Raw genomic sequence first — 14,747 nt, 5'->3', positions numbered from 1 at the left:
CAGACACCCCCACCCCCCCCCCCCCCCCCCCCCCCAACATTTTCTCTCATAGTGCGAGTGTGTGTGTCTATCTCTAGAATTTCTCTCTCAAGAACTAGACAGTTTGTATGTCTTACTGAGCAATGTAGAGTACGGCTTCTTTTTCCAACAATGGCCAAGTGTCACACCAACAACATAGGCTCTTTACTCCTCGACCACACCTCTACCACCGCCACCGCCACTGGAACCCACCATTCCCGTCTATGGACAGCCTTCTCCCGCAAAATTTTTGATGCTGTCAGCTGTGGTGGCAGCTCACGGTATCGGCATTATGAAGATGACATTCCCTCCTTCACCACCAGCGCTACCAATGCCACCGCTAGTGTTTCAAGAGAGAAACAGAACAAGACAACGCTTAGTGTTACTAATAATTCAAGAAAAGAAGAAAACGGGAATCAGCAAAACTTGAATGTTGAAGGAGAGAAAGGAAAAGTTAAAGCAAGAAATGGGAAATCAGAGAAGTTGTCAGATCTGTTGAGTATGGCGGAGGCGGAGAGTGAGAGTGAGACCAGGAAGAAAGTTGAGGTTCTAGAAGGGATGAAAAGGGTTGTTAGAGAATTGCAAGTTGATGAAGGAGTGAAGAGAAGAGAAGCTGCATGTAATGTAAGGTTGTTGTGTAAAGAAGATGGGAAAGCAAGAGTTACTCTTTCTATGTTAGGAGCTATTCCTCCTCTTGTTGGAATGCTTGATTTGGAGGACTTTGAGTGTCAAATCGATGCACTTTATGCTTTGCTTAATCTTGGGATCGGAAATGATGTGTGAGTATCCCCATTTTTCTGGTCTTTTTTTCAAGATCAACGATTGTCTTTTTCAAAGTTAGATTTTGTGCTCTCAAATTTTGAAGTAATTTGGGGTTTCCATGGTTTATTTGATGTCAATTGAGGTCTCTTGAAGTGGGATTTTTGCTTTCTCAATTTGTGATTTTGTTTCAAGGAGAAGATGCTTTCTGTGTTTTGATTGATTTTGAAGAGTGAAGGTTTTTTGTTTTTTCGTTTTGGATTTCTATGGTTTATTTGATGTTAATTCGAAGTCCTTCTCTGATAGCATTCTCAGTTTGTACATTGTTTTGTTTTGAATGAAATTTTTTTTTAATGTTCTGGCTCATTTTGATAAAAGGAAAAGTCTTTTTCTATGTTCTGGACGTTTTAAAGAATAATTTGAAGCCACTGTATCCTTTAGTTATACATGACTGAATTACGTGGATTAATTTGCTTTTTAGATCAAGAATGTAGTGTCATTTTCTTTCGTTTGTTGTTTTCTGTTTTTTTTTTTTAATTATTATTAACATGTTATATGATTTGATTTTGACAAGTCATCTTCCATGTTATTTTCTTGAAACAGTTTTTGCATTTAATTTTACACTAATGTGGACTAAATATGGTTCTGTTAACAAAATTTTGCAGGAACAAAGCTGCCATTGTTAAAGCAGGAGCTGTTCACAAGATGCTAAAGATCATAGAATCTCCAAATGCTGCAAATCCATCTGTATCTGAAGTGATAGTGGCGAATTTTCTTGGGTTGAGTGCATTGGATTCCAATAAACCGATCATCGGCTCATCGGGTGCAATCCCCTTCTTGGTGAATTCCCTCAAGGATTTGGATCACAAAAATAGGTCCCAAGCACAACAAGATGCTCTTAGAGCTCTGTACAATCTTTCGATATCCCCATCAAACATCTCATTTATTCTAGAAACAGATTTGATCTCATTTCTGATGGGTTTGCTGGGAGACATGGAAGTAAGTGAAAGAGTTCTTTCAATTTTGAGCAATGCAGTATCAACCCCGGAAGGTAGAAAGGCAATTAGCGCCATGCCAGATGCTTTCCCTATTTTGGTTGATGTCTTGAATTGGACCGATTCACCAGGTTGCCAAGAGAAGGCATCTTACATATTGATGGTGATGGCACACAAAGCATATGGAGATAGACAGGCCATGATTGAGGCAGGAATCGTATCATCCTTGCTTGAATTAACGCTTTTGGGTAGTACGTTGGCGCAGAAGAGGGCGTCAAGGATCTTGGAATGTTTGAGGGTTGATAAAGGGAAACAAGTTTCGGGGAATTATGGTGGCAATATGGGTGCAGCAGTATCTGCTCCTATTTATGGAACTCCATCATCTTCTTCAAACCCCAACCTCGTTTCAAAGGAGTGTCTAGAGGAGACAGAAGATATGATGAGCGAGGAAAAGAAAGCTGTGAAACAATTAGTCCAGCAGAGTTTGCAGAACAATATGAGGAGAATCGTCAAGAGGGCCAATTTGCCGCAAGATTTTGTTCCATCAGAACATTTCAAGTCCCTCACATCAAGTTCAACCTCCAAGAGTTTACCATTTTGAGGACATTGGATCAATCACTAAAGGATTGAAGAGGAGCAACTTGAAGTTAGTGTTTCTTTTCATTGTCTTAGAACCTTCTATTCTCCTAGTGGCATTAGTAATGTATGAAATACTACCATATGTTGAAATTTACTATATAGTTAATCAGAAACTTAGTAAAAAAGTTCAGTTTTTGGTGCTTGGATGAGTTACAAATCCTTCCATTGAGATCTACTTTGACTTTTAAGTCTGTTCGCGGAATGCTTATGATATAATAATTAAAAACAACCATGAAATGGTGAGATCTTTTTCCTACAGTTGCTTCCTGTCAGTAGCATAGCATGACCTGGAAATTTGGAAAAATCAGAGGGATGATTTTGTCATTGCCTACTAGATAGACATTGTTATGGAGAATCCCCACAATCAAGGGGGGTCATTTTCAACCCTTGCAGTACATTTTTGTCCACCCTTCTGGCCCCTTGCCCTCATTTTTATATTCCCACCATGTTACATCTGTCTTGAAAGAGGGGTCAGTGATATTCTTTTGCACATATTTATGGACTGGCTATTCACTGCCTATTCGAATCTGTCATCTTGTTAATCAGTCATGTTTTTCTATTCAAGGCCTAAACAATAATCTTTGGACTTACAGAATTGATTGAATTTTTTACTTCTTGTGAGATCTAGGAGAGTAATCCCTTCTTTCATTTGATTAGTATTTTTCACTTGCTGCGCAACATGTGCATTGACCTGGTTTGCTGATATATTTTACAGGCCAGCAGAGGAAGAAGAATCTGAGATTAGCTGTACTGCGTGTAGCAGCTGTGCAACTTTGCTCCCCACAAGGTTCATATTTTACATCATATTGCATGGTGGGGTATGGTCATTTTGTAATCTTTTATGCTATACCTTATCATTTCCCTGTCCTGCAGCTTTTCTTGTTGGCCTGCTTTGTTGTAAATATATTCTGCTGTAATATTAGCACTTATCTGTACAATCTTGGATAACTTCTTCTATGTATGCAAGTACTCCACAGCAAGTGAGTTGAAACTTCAAACTGAATTTTTCTCATAAGCCCATAAAATTCTAGGGAACTGCCGATGTCCATAGGCCGGATGTGATGGACATCGTCGGCGGATTAGATTTGGGTCCATCCTATGGAGTGCTTTGCATCATTATGGAATTATTGTCTCCAGTTACACCTCTTGCAACCTGATTACACATTGGAAAAAAGTTCACATTTGGCACGCTTCGTTTTCCCGATTTACTGTCATCAATGAAGGTTATTGGAAGCAGTAGCTTCTTGGTGAATGAATCAAGGGCAACTAATTCATTTTTTTCTTATATGACGCTGACTGCCGAGGAGATGGTATAGATCATAAACTATGTTGTGCATCTCCATAATTTGGGCAGGGCCCATTTTCTTAATGGTAAAAGAGCCAGAGGATGCGTTGCTGGAGAAGATGGAGACAATAAACTACATTAGGTGTGTAGCCAATACAGTTTATGGGAAAAAGGACCGCTACTTGTATCGTAGCTCTCCTCTTATGAGGTGGTCAATTTTAGGAAAGCGGCTGCTGCTTCCACTGAATACAAGAGGTCTAGCTACCATAACGATCCCTTTATAACTGAGAAAGATACAGGTGATTGTTGAGAGTTATGGTACCGGGCAGGTTTGTGAGTGAGGTCTAGTCGTGTATTTACTGATGCCTGCCTCAACAGGTAGATTTGCAGCTTCTTATGACAGATACAGTCACAATGGCCCATTATGATTTATCTCAACAACTGGCCAGAAGAATTAAATGCCACTATACTCCATCCGCCATTAAATTAATTTACAGATTTAAATAAATTAGGGTAGATCTCCAAGAAATAACTCTTCTCCTTATCTTACACATGAATCCCTTGCCTATACAGCAGTAAATTAGGCTATGACAAAAAGAACAGTCTCCACCAGTGAAGGGAATCCCCAAAAAAAAAAAAAAAAAGGAGTAAAGGGGGAGTGGGGCTAATTGCTTTCTTCACTCACCGGTGGCTAGTCTGACAAAAAGATGACTTTGCCCTAATCATGCAAAAAGGGTGAAAAAGATGAACTTGCTGCTTAGTGCTTTTGGGGTATGGGAAGTCTGGTGATTAACCTGGTCAAATGCAATGCAAGCAGCGTTGTAGCGGTAGGATGCCGTCTGGCCTACCATGGAGTCTTTTAGCATCCTAGCAAAGAAAAGAGCCCATCCTCTTAAATTGATGTTTCTAACTTCTTCCAACTAGAAGGTTCTGCGATCTGACAACAAATGTCCTGGCATTGGTTCTGTAAACTTAAAATCAAAAGAAAAAACAAAATATAGGAAGATTCGTTGCTCATTTTAAAAAAAAATTGATTTTTTTGTTTAAAATGATTTTTTATTTTTAAATTTAAAAATTAATTTTAAAAAATAAAAAAACATTATTTTAATATATTTTTAAATAAAAAATATTTTAAAAAACAACTCTCGCCGAAATATTAAACTTTATCTTTGATTATACTTAGCAGTGTTGTGATTATATTTGAATGTTTTTTAGCGATTAATAAACACTGTAATTTTGTAGTATGTGTTTCATTAAAATCTTTCTTTTGAAATAATGCTTAAAAAATTTATCAATTAATAAACACTGTAATTTTGTATGTGTTTCATTAAAATCTCTCTTTTGAAATAATGCTTAAAAAATTTATTATTTATAATTTTTTAAAATTTATTTTTTCAATATATAATCATAAAATCACCATAATTATTAGGTAGTGTTATAAATTATAGGGACAATTACTTTTTAAAATATTTTTTAAAAAAAATATATTAAAAAAAAATTTTAAAAAAAATTATTTTTGATATAACACATCAAAACAATCCAAAATTATAAAAATATAATCTTTTTTAATTAAATTAATTTTTATATTTATATGAATTAATGTATTTTAGTATTTTTATATCATATGTTAATATTAAAAATAATTTTTTTACTCTTCACAACGACTTAATTTAGAAAATTTATGATATGGAGTTAGACCTGCTAGTTGATTCAAAAAATATATTCACTCAATATAACTTGACCGAAATAAATTTTTAATTATTTAATTGATTATTAAATCCAATCTAATAAACATCAATTTTTTTACATAAAAAATGAAATAGTATCATTTAAGTTAATCTACTGAATCTAATCTTATAAACACCAATATTTTTATTTTATTTAAAAAAAATAATGTCATTCAATTCAAATTCAAGTTAATCCAAGGATCCAATGGAGCTTTTTAAGAGTTTGTTATTAGACCAAAGTCTTGCAGCTATGAAATACACCTTTCCTTCCAAGCCAGTAAGGGTTTAACCACAAGCAGCCAGTTAACCTGGTCATGTATTCCAACCATTGAATCGGTGGGTTTTGATGGTACTAATGAATGAGATGTTTATTTTTATAATTAAAAAGTGTTTTTTTAAATTAAATTAATTTTTATATTTATATGAATTAATGTATTTTAGTATTTGTATACGATCTGTTAATATTAAAAATAATTTTTTTAAAATTTATATCATATGTTAATATTAAAAATAATTTTTTTAAAATAAAAAATATTATTTTCATTTATTTTTAAATAAAAATAATTTAAAAAACAATTAAAATCACATCTCCAAAAATTATAATGCAAGAATGTCCATCACTTTAGCTGGAGATCATAAATCAAGACTATCAAGTGAGAAAGGACGACTGTCCTTGCAGAGAACGTACCCCATAGAGGGACCCTTCCCGCTCATCCTGGTGAAATACATGTGATCTGTCAATTTGCTGATCAAACCGTCCGATTTGGTGGGCCTAGAAATGCTTAGATCAAGGAGAGAGATGGTGGTTGCTTTCAGGCCACGGTCTGCGTTTCAAGGGTGGTTGCATCACCGTCCCACAGCAGAGCATTCTGTGTCAGTGCTCCTGTCCGACACCGACAGGCATTTAACCTTCTACACACACACACACACATTTAAATACTTGTTTCACTTTTAAAAAATATTTTTAATTAAAAAATCTTTTTTTTCAATCTTATTTTTAAAGCCTTTCTTATTCAATCTCCCAAACTTCTCTAATTTTCCAATTCAAACAAGCTCGATCTAATATCTGCACGACTTAAACCACCTAATTTATTAAAAAAAAACTTGTAATGTGACATTAAATTTTTATTCTTTTATGGGTTTTTTCCTTGATAAATGAGGTTAGGTTGAGTCTCGTCCGGGTGTGTGTTAATTAATTTAGATAAAAATATCTAAGAGTAAGAACAAATTGGGGTAATTCTTCTTTTTACCTCATGGTCTTTTTTGAAATATAATGTAAGGGTAATAATAGCCAAGAACATGGCAATATCAAACTCCTATATATATATATATATATATATATATACATGTCACCATTACAGCATGGCATGCCCGGCGAAAGTACCATAAATTCTTGGATAACGGGAAAAGAAGAAGAAAGAATCTTATGCTCATGGATTGACAAGGGTCTAACTTCAACACCAATCTTTAAAACATTAAAACTCAAAAAAGCATGCAAGATGCAAAGATTTTCACCAGGCAAAATGCTCTAGCTTCACAAGGTGAAATGGTGTAGTGATCGGTCCATCAACAGGTAATAGCCGATTTGCTTCGTGTAAACATGCACTCCTGCCCATTCACAAAGGGTTCAAGCAGATCCCATGTATCCATATGTGGGATAGGGGCATCACTGTATTGGGCATTTTTACTTCCCAGACAAGCTTGAATCAGTGCAGACGGCACGCGCAAATTAAGATCTTTGGAAATGTACCTCAAGCTCTACTAAATCGTAAATTGCATTTCTTCTAATTTAGCATTACCTCCTTAATCTGTAAATTTCAAAGGCATTTAAATTGCTTGTGTATTCAGAAACAAATTAAAAAAGAAGAAGCTAAATTAGTGTTTCTTCAGATACAAAAGGCTTCATGCTTTCATGCAAAGCATATTTAATCAGTTTTTGGTGTCGTATATTTCCTCATTTAATGGAACATCTACAGCTAATGTAAGAACAGGCACCAGCCACCAATGATATCAAGACCCAGGTTGTTGTTTTTGCAAAGCCAATCCACAATCATGTTTACTTGCTTTCGGTAACAGGGAGGTATACGCCTTCTGCTGCCAGCCAAACATTGTCAGCACGCTTTTCTCGGACACCGCACACCTATATTAGCACATAGATCAGGAAGTATACATAAGAATGAAGTACTAAAACTTTAAAAAGCAGCATGATCTCTGTAAAATGTCCTCTGCTGCTGAAAAACAAAACACCACTATGAGTATCTGGCAAAGTTTATTTCTCCTTTTTCATAGATAAATTAGTCACCACCCCAAGAAGCCCGTTAGGATTTTAGGTCAGTCAAGTTAACCAGACACGTATGGTTCCAGGGCTGTTGTACGGGAAAAAAAATAACAGCTAGGTGCAAACTTAAAGTCTCTAAAGACAAGATTCAAAAATGTTACTAGTGCCATGTGCAATGCTTTTTATTACCTCCTGCTGCCCCCCAGCAATTCGTTGGTATCTCTTGTCATGACTATGCAAGTAGCCATTGGTGTCAACATGGTGAAGACGAATCCTTTGGTCTTGCTTCCATGTCTTTCCACTCCCTTCAATCATAAGCCTGGAAAAGGAAGGTAGCATGAGTTTCCAGACGAAGAAGCTCAAGGCATAAGAAAAACTTGAAAGAATGTTATATAGGTTCACCTCCAGTAATCTCCAGTATCAGATTCATTCTCTCCCCCAAAGCAACTAACCTACACCAAGCAAAGTGAGTGGATTGTGTCATTCATACAATATACATCTTTAACAGCCCATTAAGTTATTTAAGGTCACTGAAGTCAATTTACTATTACACCACACAGTGATTAACATCAATACTTCTTCATTAAGCCATTTAACTACGGAATATTCAATGCGTTTTTCTCCTCAGGACAGAAACTGAAAGTCAATGTCAGTGTTCAGGCCAATGAAATCTTTCATCTGAAAAGGCAGTGATATTCCCCATAAAACAGGGGCCTCCACAATCAACTAATCTCTAATATCAAAACATTTCCATGCTTTTCCCATAAAACAGGGGCCTCCCCAATCAACTAATCTCTGATATCAAATCATTTCCATACTTTCATTTAGTAGATATGTGCATAATGAACCATAATATCCAATGCCATTATTATATATAAGTTTGGCTATTCAGATTCAACAGTCCATGAAAGGCAATAGAAACAGATGCAGAACAGTTAAACTCATACTAACCTCTAGGTTGCCAGAGATTGGGGATGCATGCAAATGACTGTGCAGCCACTTCCTAGTCTTCATGTGTTGCAAACGGATAACTGTCCCAGTTTTAATGGAGTCACCTTGTTTAGTATTTGTCCCTGGCTGAGCCCTAACAATCTACAAAACAGAACTTCCATCTCATCAAATACAACAACAGAACATCCAATCATCCATCCACGGTTTACCAACCAAAATAAAAAATGGGTTTTGCCATCTCCAAGCCAAAAAGCCATTCTACAATCGTTTTTTGGTAAAATAACAAAACTACCCTTTTTATTCGGTAAAAAATCAAAGATGTTACTTGAAAATTAAAGGCCAACCGTGTCTTTGTATTCGCTAATAAATGTTGTATGAGATTCTTTTCACTGTCCGAAAATTGCCACAATGAAAATGCCATTAAGCAAGCACAAGTTTCACCAGCACGAACCAAATTTCTCAGTATTAATATCATAACCTCATGAGTAGCAGAAAACTATTTTTATAGAACTAAAAGCTTACACAAATCCAAACAACTATTCAAGAAAGCTAAAGATGCAAGATTCAGATACAAAACTATACATTTTGAACTACTTTCAATCACTAATTACTTCCAAATACAAAAACGTTAAAAAAAACTCATAGCCCATACCATAGTAGCCATGTAAAAGAAAATTAAAACACACAAAACAAAACAAAGAGTCCAAAAACATAGAGACATATAGAGTTACATACCCAATAGCTATTAGCATCATCAACATTCGGAAACCCAGTAACAGATTGCTGCCCACTTCCAGACCCATATGGCACATCATGTGAATGCAGTCGATACTTCGTCCTCTCGTGCATCAGCTTAACAACACTCCCATAAGTAATCTAAAACAAACCAAAAATTCATTAGGACCCCAACTTTATTCGAAACCTTAATTTCAGTTCCTAAAAAATTTAATTTCCCGAATTGGGTACCAAAAGGTTTCATAAAACTCTTAGTTCTTGATCTAAATATGAACCCATTAAACATTATTCCTCAAAATTAAGCTCAAATTAGTCTCTCTCTCAGCTCATCTATTTTCTCAATTAGGGACTCATTTGAAATTTTCTCAAAATTAAAAAGAAGCAAAATAACTAATCTGACCTCGGGACCGGAATCAGAGGCTGCGGAGGCAGGGGAGAAGGAAGCGCCGTCAAGATCAAGATTGAGGAAGAGGAAGATAGAGAGAGCGAAGAAAGCAAGAGCCATGACGAAGAGTAGAGCAATGAACCAGTTTTGTTGCCAGAAAGGGATTAGCGTTTCTCTGTACACGATTCTAGTTGCAGTCGGCTGTGATCGTGATTGTGATGATGAAGAAGATGAAGAGGGTTTTCTTCTCGAGAGGGATTGCTGGCCAGAGGAAGCCACGGTGATTAATCAGATTTAGATATTTCTTTTTTATTTAGGTTTTTTTTTTCATGGATACGGGGATGAGATGCAGAGACAGGAAGGAGGAGAAGGAGGGGGAGGGGAGTTAACTACGTTTAGTGACACGGGTTGAGCCAATGGGAAGATGACAGGTGGAGTATGGGTGATGTGGAGAGCTGGTATTGGGTGGAACTGGCCGTTGACTTAGAAGTTGGAACTTTACTTAAATTTGGATTTAAAAAAAAATATTAGCTTAAAAATTTAAAAATTTTAACAAAATAATACAAGTTAAAGTTTCAAGTATAAAATATTAGCTTAAAAAAACAAAATAATACAAAAAATAATACAAGTTAAAGTTTCAAGTATTTTAATAAAATGACATATTTTTATGTTATTTAAAAAATATCTGTTTATAATTGTGTAATATAACTTATAAAAAATATGTATTTTGTAAGATACAAGACTGGGAAATATTAAAAAAAAATGTGATAATGATTATTTTTTAAAATGTATTTTATTTGGAAATATAATAAAATAATATTTTTTATTTTTTAAAAAATATTTTTAACAATTTAAAAATACTAATTTAAAGTTAAAAAATTAAATTTTTTCGGTAAAATGAAACGGTATATTAAATCAATGTCCTTAAACTTGGGTATTTCCAGTCACCGCAGAGTAATTGTCGCGTTTAAATAAAGCGAGAAATGTTTAATTGAATTAGTAAATATGTAAGTTTAAAGGCTGCTCTATCTTTATTCTTTCCTTCCTTACCTTCTCCTTGCTCTGGTATTCTTTATTGGTTTGTGATTCCTTCTTTACCTTCTCTTTGCTCTGGTATTCTTTATTGGTTTGTGAAGCTGCTGACAGAGCCTAGGTAAATCGGTGGAAAGGCAATGCCCACCGGTCACCACCACCACCACCAACCACTCAAGCAAAAACCATGAACTAAAAGAGAAACCCATCAAAGACAAGCACAGTAAGAACTGATGCATGTCTCTCAGTGACACAGCACTTGGGTGCATCCAAAGCGCATGAAAAGCCAAACCCATGGTTTTTGGACTTTTTTATATCAAATCAGTGACTTTCTCTACCTGCTCTAAGAGAAAGAGCATGTCCCTCCCTTCCTCCCCTCTACCGAGCTGGATAGAGTAGGTCAATCTTGTAACCAAAGAAAAAACCAAAAGTCAAAGTAGCTCCAAGTCTCCAGTGAAAGGCAAACGGTAATTATTGATGTAAAGAAAACAAAAAAAGATCGAATGCGAGAAATTTGTGAATTTATTATGAAAACCTAGATAAGAACCATTCAGGATAGGTTTTTTATGGCATTCATAATCATCGGATCTATCATTTCACCCACTGAATACCTTACCCAACGCCAATTTTATACACACTCCGCACTCGGCTCTGGCCTTACTTGGATTGACAGTGGCATGCAGATTCCACTGCAGGCTATCCCACAATTCAACTATCCTGTCACCCTTGCTGTGTAGAGATTGCTCTTGCACCACTTACTGGAAACTCCCTTTTGCTTAAACCTCCAATCCAGGTAGAAATCTAACCTCTGATGATCCCCAAATTCTGTCTCCCCTTGCATATAAGTTGAATAAGAAGTGTTATTCCACTTGAAAGTACATGTATATATGCTCACATAACAGCTTTTGCAGGTCAAATAATTTCTAGCAGGGTGCTGTAGCTTGTCCTTCGCATGGTTCATTCCTTTCACTTGGCTGGTTTTCACAAGGGTCTTATTAATTAGCTGTGTTAATGGAAAGGGTTCAGCGGCTGGTGACTTCCTCGTTAGCTATACATGATATCCCGAAGTTTACTTTATTTAAGGATTGGCCATGGATGCCAAGTAAAAGGAGCAACGTTCTGTAATTAAAGAGCACAAGAGTGAGGACACCTTATGTGACCATTGTTGTTGGATAGCATCATCCGGCTCGATATGGTGACAATTGGAGCAGCTTTTGGTGCAGTTTCAACACTCATCATAACAAACTCTATCAAAGAAGGAATCCACCATGGCAATGCAGCAATTTTGGCCTTTAGGTATAAATAACATTACTGCCAGCCTTTTCTCATTCATTTTTTCTACTATCATTCTCAAACGAGCATGTTTTTTTTTTGAAAAAAAAAATTACATGATTTTTAATATAATGTCAGTTGAAATTTTACATCATGTTTTATAGGTCATGTTTTTTTATATAAGAGAATTATTCTAATTTAAAAATCTAAATTGGTGAGATCTCAAAAAATAAAATAGGATAATAAGATTTGAATTCATAATTATTTTATCAATAAATATTTAATACTATATAAAAAAATCATCTCAACCTAAAAATTTAAATTATTAAATAAAATTTTAATAATAATAATTTTATATGATTCTTTAACATTTTATAAGATTCACTCGTAATGCTGAATAAAATCATGCATAAATTAGACTTGAAAGATATTTCAAAAATTTTAGTTATTTTTAGAATTTTTTAATCAAGTTTTATAATTTTATTTGGTGTAAGTTAATTTTTTAAATAATTTTATATATTATCTTTCATCAGATCAGCAAGTTAAGAATTATATATTGATATTTATAATTTATCAGATTAGAGTTCTCCCGACTCTCCATTTCCTCTTTCATCAGATCGTGTGCATGAAAGACATCGAGCTGCTGTGTACTTACTGCAGTGCATAGCGATTCTGATACGTGATGCAGTCGAGACAGGAACAGTGCAGATCAGTTTCGCTCCAGCACGGCGGCTCGATCATTTTCCATGCCCGGTGAATCTTCTTTCCATTTTCAATATTTGAGGAGGATTGATCATTTGCCCACTCGTTCTAGTTTTCACATGCCAGTCCACTGCCCAAAATACACTGAGCGCATGCTTGAATCGACCGAAGCTTGATTATCTACTCGCGGTAACTTGAACCACAAGAAAGAGTTCGCAATCGGAGCAAATTATCAAATCCATGGCAGAAACCACCGTTTACGATTTACGAGCATGATGACTCTCTAAGTGCTGTTTTTATGTTGATTTGCCTGAATTGGTTAATCTAACAACTAAAAATAACCAGTAGAATTGATAGGTTTTGTCAAGTTAATAATTATTTCAATACAATTTAAACTTTAATTTGAACAAGATTTCACATTACAGATTTTTCAAGTGAACTCGCACGAGAGTACGAGAGAACCTTCAATGGATTGCATGTGTGAAGAATTGGTACAGCCCTCGCCGAACCTCCTGTCCTCCTGTTTCGAGAGATTGTTTGCTGGCTCTTGCATTTCTATTAAATTAATTACGAGGAAAAATTATATTTTAGTAAAAGAGAATTTGGCATTTTCTGCTATATTTGTTTTTTTAAAAAAGGCTCCATTAAATTCCAATGCAGTGAGAAAAAATAGCTTGAGGACCAAACTAAGAGTTGGTTAATAGATTGAGGACAAATTCGAGGGAATTCCAAAAATTGAAACTGATTTTGGCTACTGATGAAACCTGTCAGCAATTCAAGTCCGGGGCCATGGGATAAATAAACTGCCGTTACTTGAGCCATCTTTTGTCCAGTTATAGAGAGATAATTTTTTTTTCCTGATAATTAACTGTAAAATAAGTCAGCAAATTATGATCTTGGAGAATTAACTGCCCCTCCATGTTTTTGTTTTATTTTTTCTGAAAAAATCTTAAAACAATATAAATTTTAAATCCACTCATATTAATTTATTAAATTCATAACTTGATATCATATCATTATTATAGCGTTAATCAAATTAATATTTTTTTAAAGTATGTTTCATGATAAAATATATTAAAATATTTTTTTATTTTTTAAAAATTAATTGAAAATAAGTACATTAAGATAATTTAAAATATTTTAAAAAATTATTTTTAATAAAAAATTAAATCTTTTCAAAAAATAATTGACATTATATTTCCCAGCAGCTTCGAATTCTTCATGCTTAGGATGGATACATGCCACAAAATTTTGAAGAAATTCTTTATCATTATGGCCGCAAATAGAAACATCATGGGCAATTGACATGTAAGCCCGAAAAGGTTTCTATTACTTGCTTGTCATGCTACAAAGGCTGTCGACAAAGTCTCGGCTGCAGGGGCATAGATGTAAATAAAAGCTGCCAAAAAAAGTTAAATAATATATTTTACAGATCACACGTAATTAAACATTAAATTCTGGGTTCAATTGTGCTGCATGTAACTGACAATATTCTCTGCATTTCTTGGATTCCATTAAAGGATAATTTTTTAAATTACTGCTTTAAATGTTTGATATCCCTATCATCATAATCCATCCAACTAGTTCACATAATATATCTATTTTTGACTATTAATTTTGTTAATGATGTATGTTTTTTCCTTTTTCAAGGTCACCATTTTTTTCTATTTTTTAAGATTACAATTAATAACACAATTTATTTTTAATACTCATCCTACTTTTATTTTCAATGTGCAATTTGTTTCTTACAAATAAAATAAAATAAAATATAAAGTGGTAAATCCTTCGAGCATGGAGCAATTGTTTTCAAGTGTAAGCTAATCACATCATTCATTAATTTTGGATTATCAAATTAAAATTATTTGGTTTGATTATTACTAAAATCCATGAAAAAAATCATTAATTTGGATTTTGCATGAATTTTTATACATTTATTGAATTTCAAACAAATACCAGATAAATTCAGATA

At 34.5% G+C, this 14,747-nt stretch overlaps 2 protein-coding genes across 2 annotated transcripts; one reads left to right on the top strand and one right to left on the bottom strand.

Annotated features, from left to right (window-relative positions):
* The first annotated feature begins 26 nt into the window (after positions 1-26).
* On the top strand, positions 27-3,389 carry LOC105130592 (ARM repeat superfamily protein). Its single transcript, XM_011033167.1, has 3 exons — positions 27-797; positions 1,443-2,418; positions 3,127-3,389. The coding sequence occupies exons 1-2, from the start codon at positions 151-153 to the stop codon at positions 2,371-2,373; spliced, it is 1,578 nt and encodes a 525-aa protein (XP_011031469.1). The 5' UTR covers positions 27-150; the 3' UTR covers positions 2,374-2,418; positions 3,127-3,389.
* A 3,781-nt stretch (positions 3,390-7,170) lies between these two features.
* On the bottom strand, positions 7,171-10,137 carry LOC105130591 (stromal cell-derived factor 2-like protein). The gene is made up of 6 exons (XM_011033166.1): positions 9,788-10,137; positions 9,388-9,528; positions 8,653-8,793; positions 8,104-8,153; positions 7,891-8,020; positions 7,171-7,563 (listed from the first exon to the last, which is right to left on the bottom strand). The coding sequence occupies exons 1-6, from the start codon at positions 9,890-9,892 to the stop codon at positions 7,480-7,482; spliced, it is 651 nt and encodes a 216-aa protein (XP_011031468.1). The 5' UTR covers positions 9,893-10,137; the 3' UTR covers positions 7,171-7,479.
* Positions 10,138-14,747: the final 4,610 nt, after the last annotated feature.

Source organism: Populus euphratica, unplaced genomic scaffold (genome assembly GCF_000495115.2).
Source record: "Populus euphratica unplaced genomic scaffold, PopEup_1.0 scaffold21.1, whole genome shotgun sequence".
In the NCBI taxonomy this organism is placed as follows: Eukaryota; Viridiplantae; Streptophyta; class Magnoliopsida; order Malpighiales; family Salicaceae; genus Populus; species Populus euphratica.
Note: the sequence above shows the minus strand (reverse complement) of the source record. Positions and strands in the feature narration are given on the sequence as shown.

Excerpts from the sequence above, each read along its gene's own strand:
- LOC105130592 (XM_011033167.1), top strand. The coding sequence starts at position 151 with ATGGCCAAGTGTCACACCAACAACATAGGCTCTTTACTCCTCGACCAC. Across the intron at positions 798-1,442 it reads CTTGGGATCGGAAATGATGT|GAACAAAGCTGCCATTGTTA; the intron begins GTGAGTATCCCC and ends AAAATTTTGCAG.
- LOC105130591 (XM_011033166.1), bottom strand. The coding sequence starts at position 9,892 with ATGGCTCTTGCTTTCTTCGCTCTCTCTATCTTCCTCTTCCTCAATCTT. Across the intron at positions 9,529-9,787 it reads CCTCTGATTCCGGTCCCGAG|ATTACTTATGGGAGTGTTGT; the intron begins GTCAGATTAGTT and ends GGTTTGTTTTAG. Across the intron at positions 8,021-8,103 it reads GATACTGGAGATTACTGGAG|GCTTATGATTGAAGGGAGTG; the intron begins GTGAACCTATAT and ends TTCCTTTTCCAG.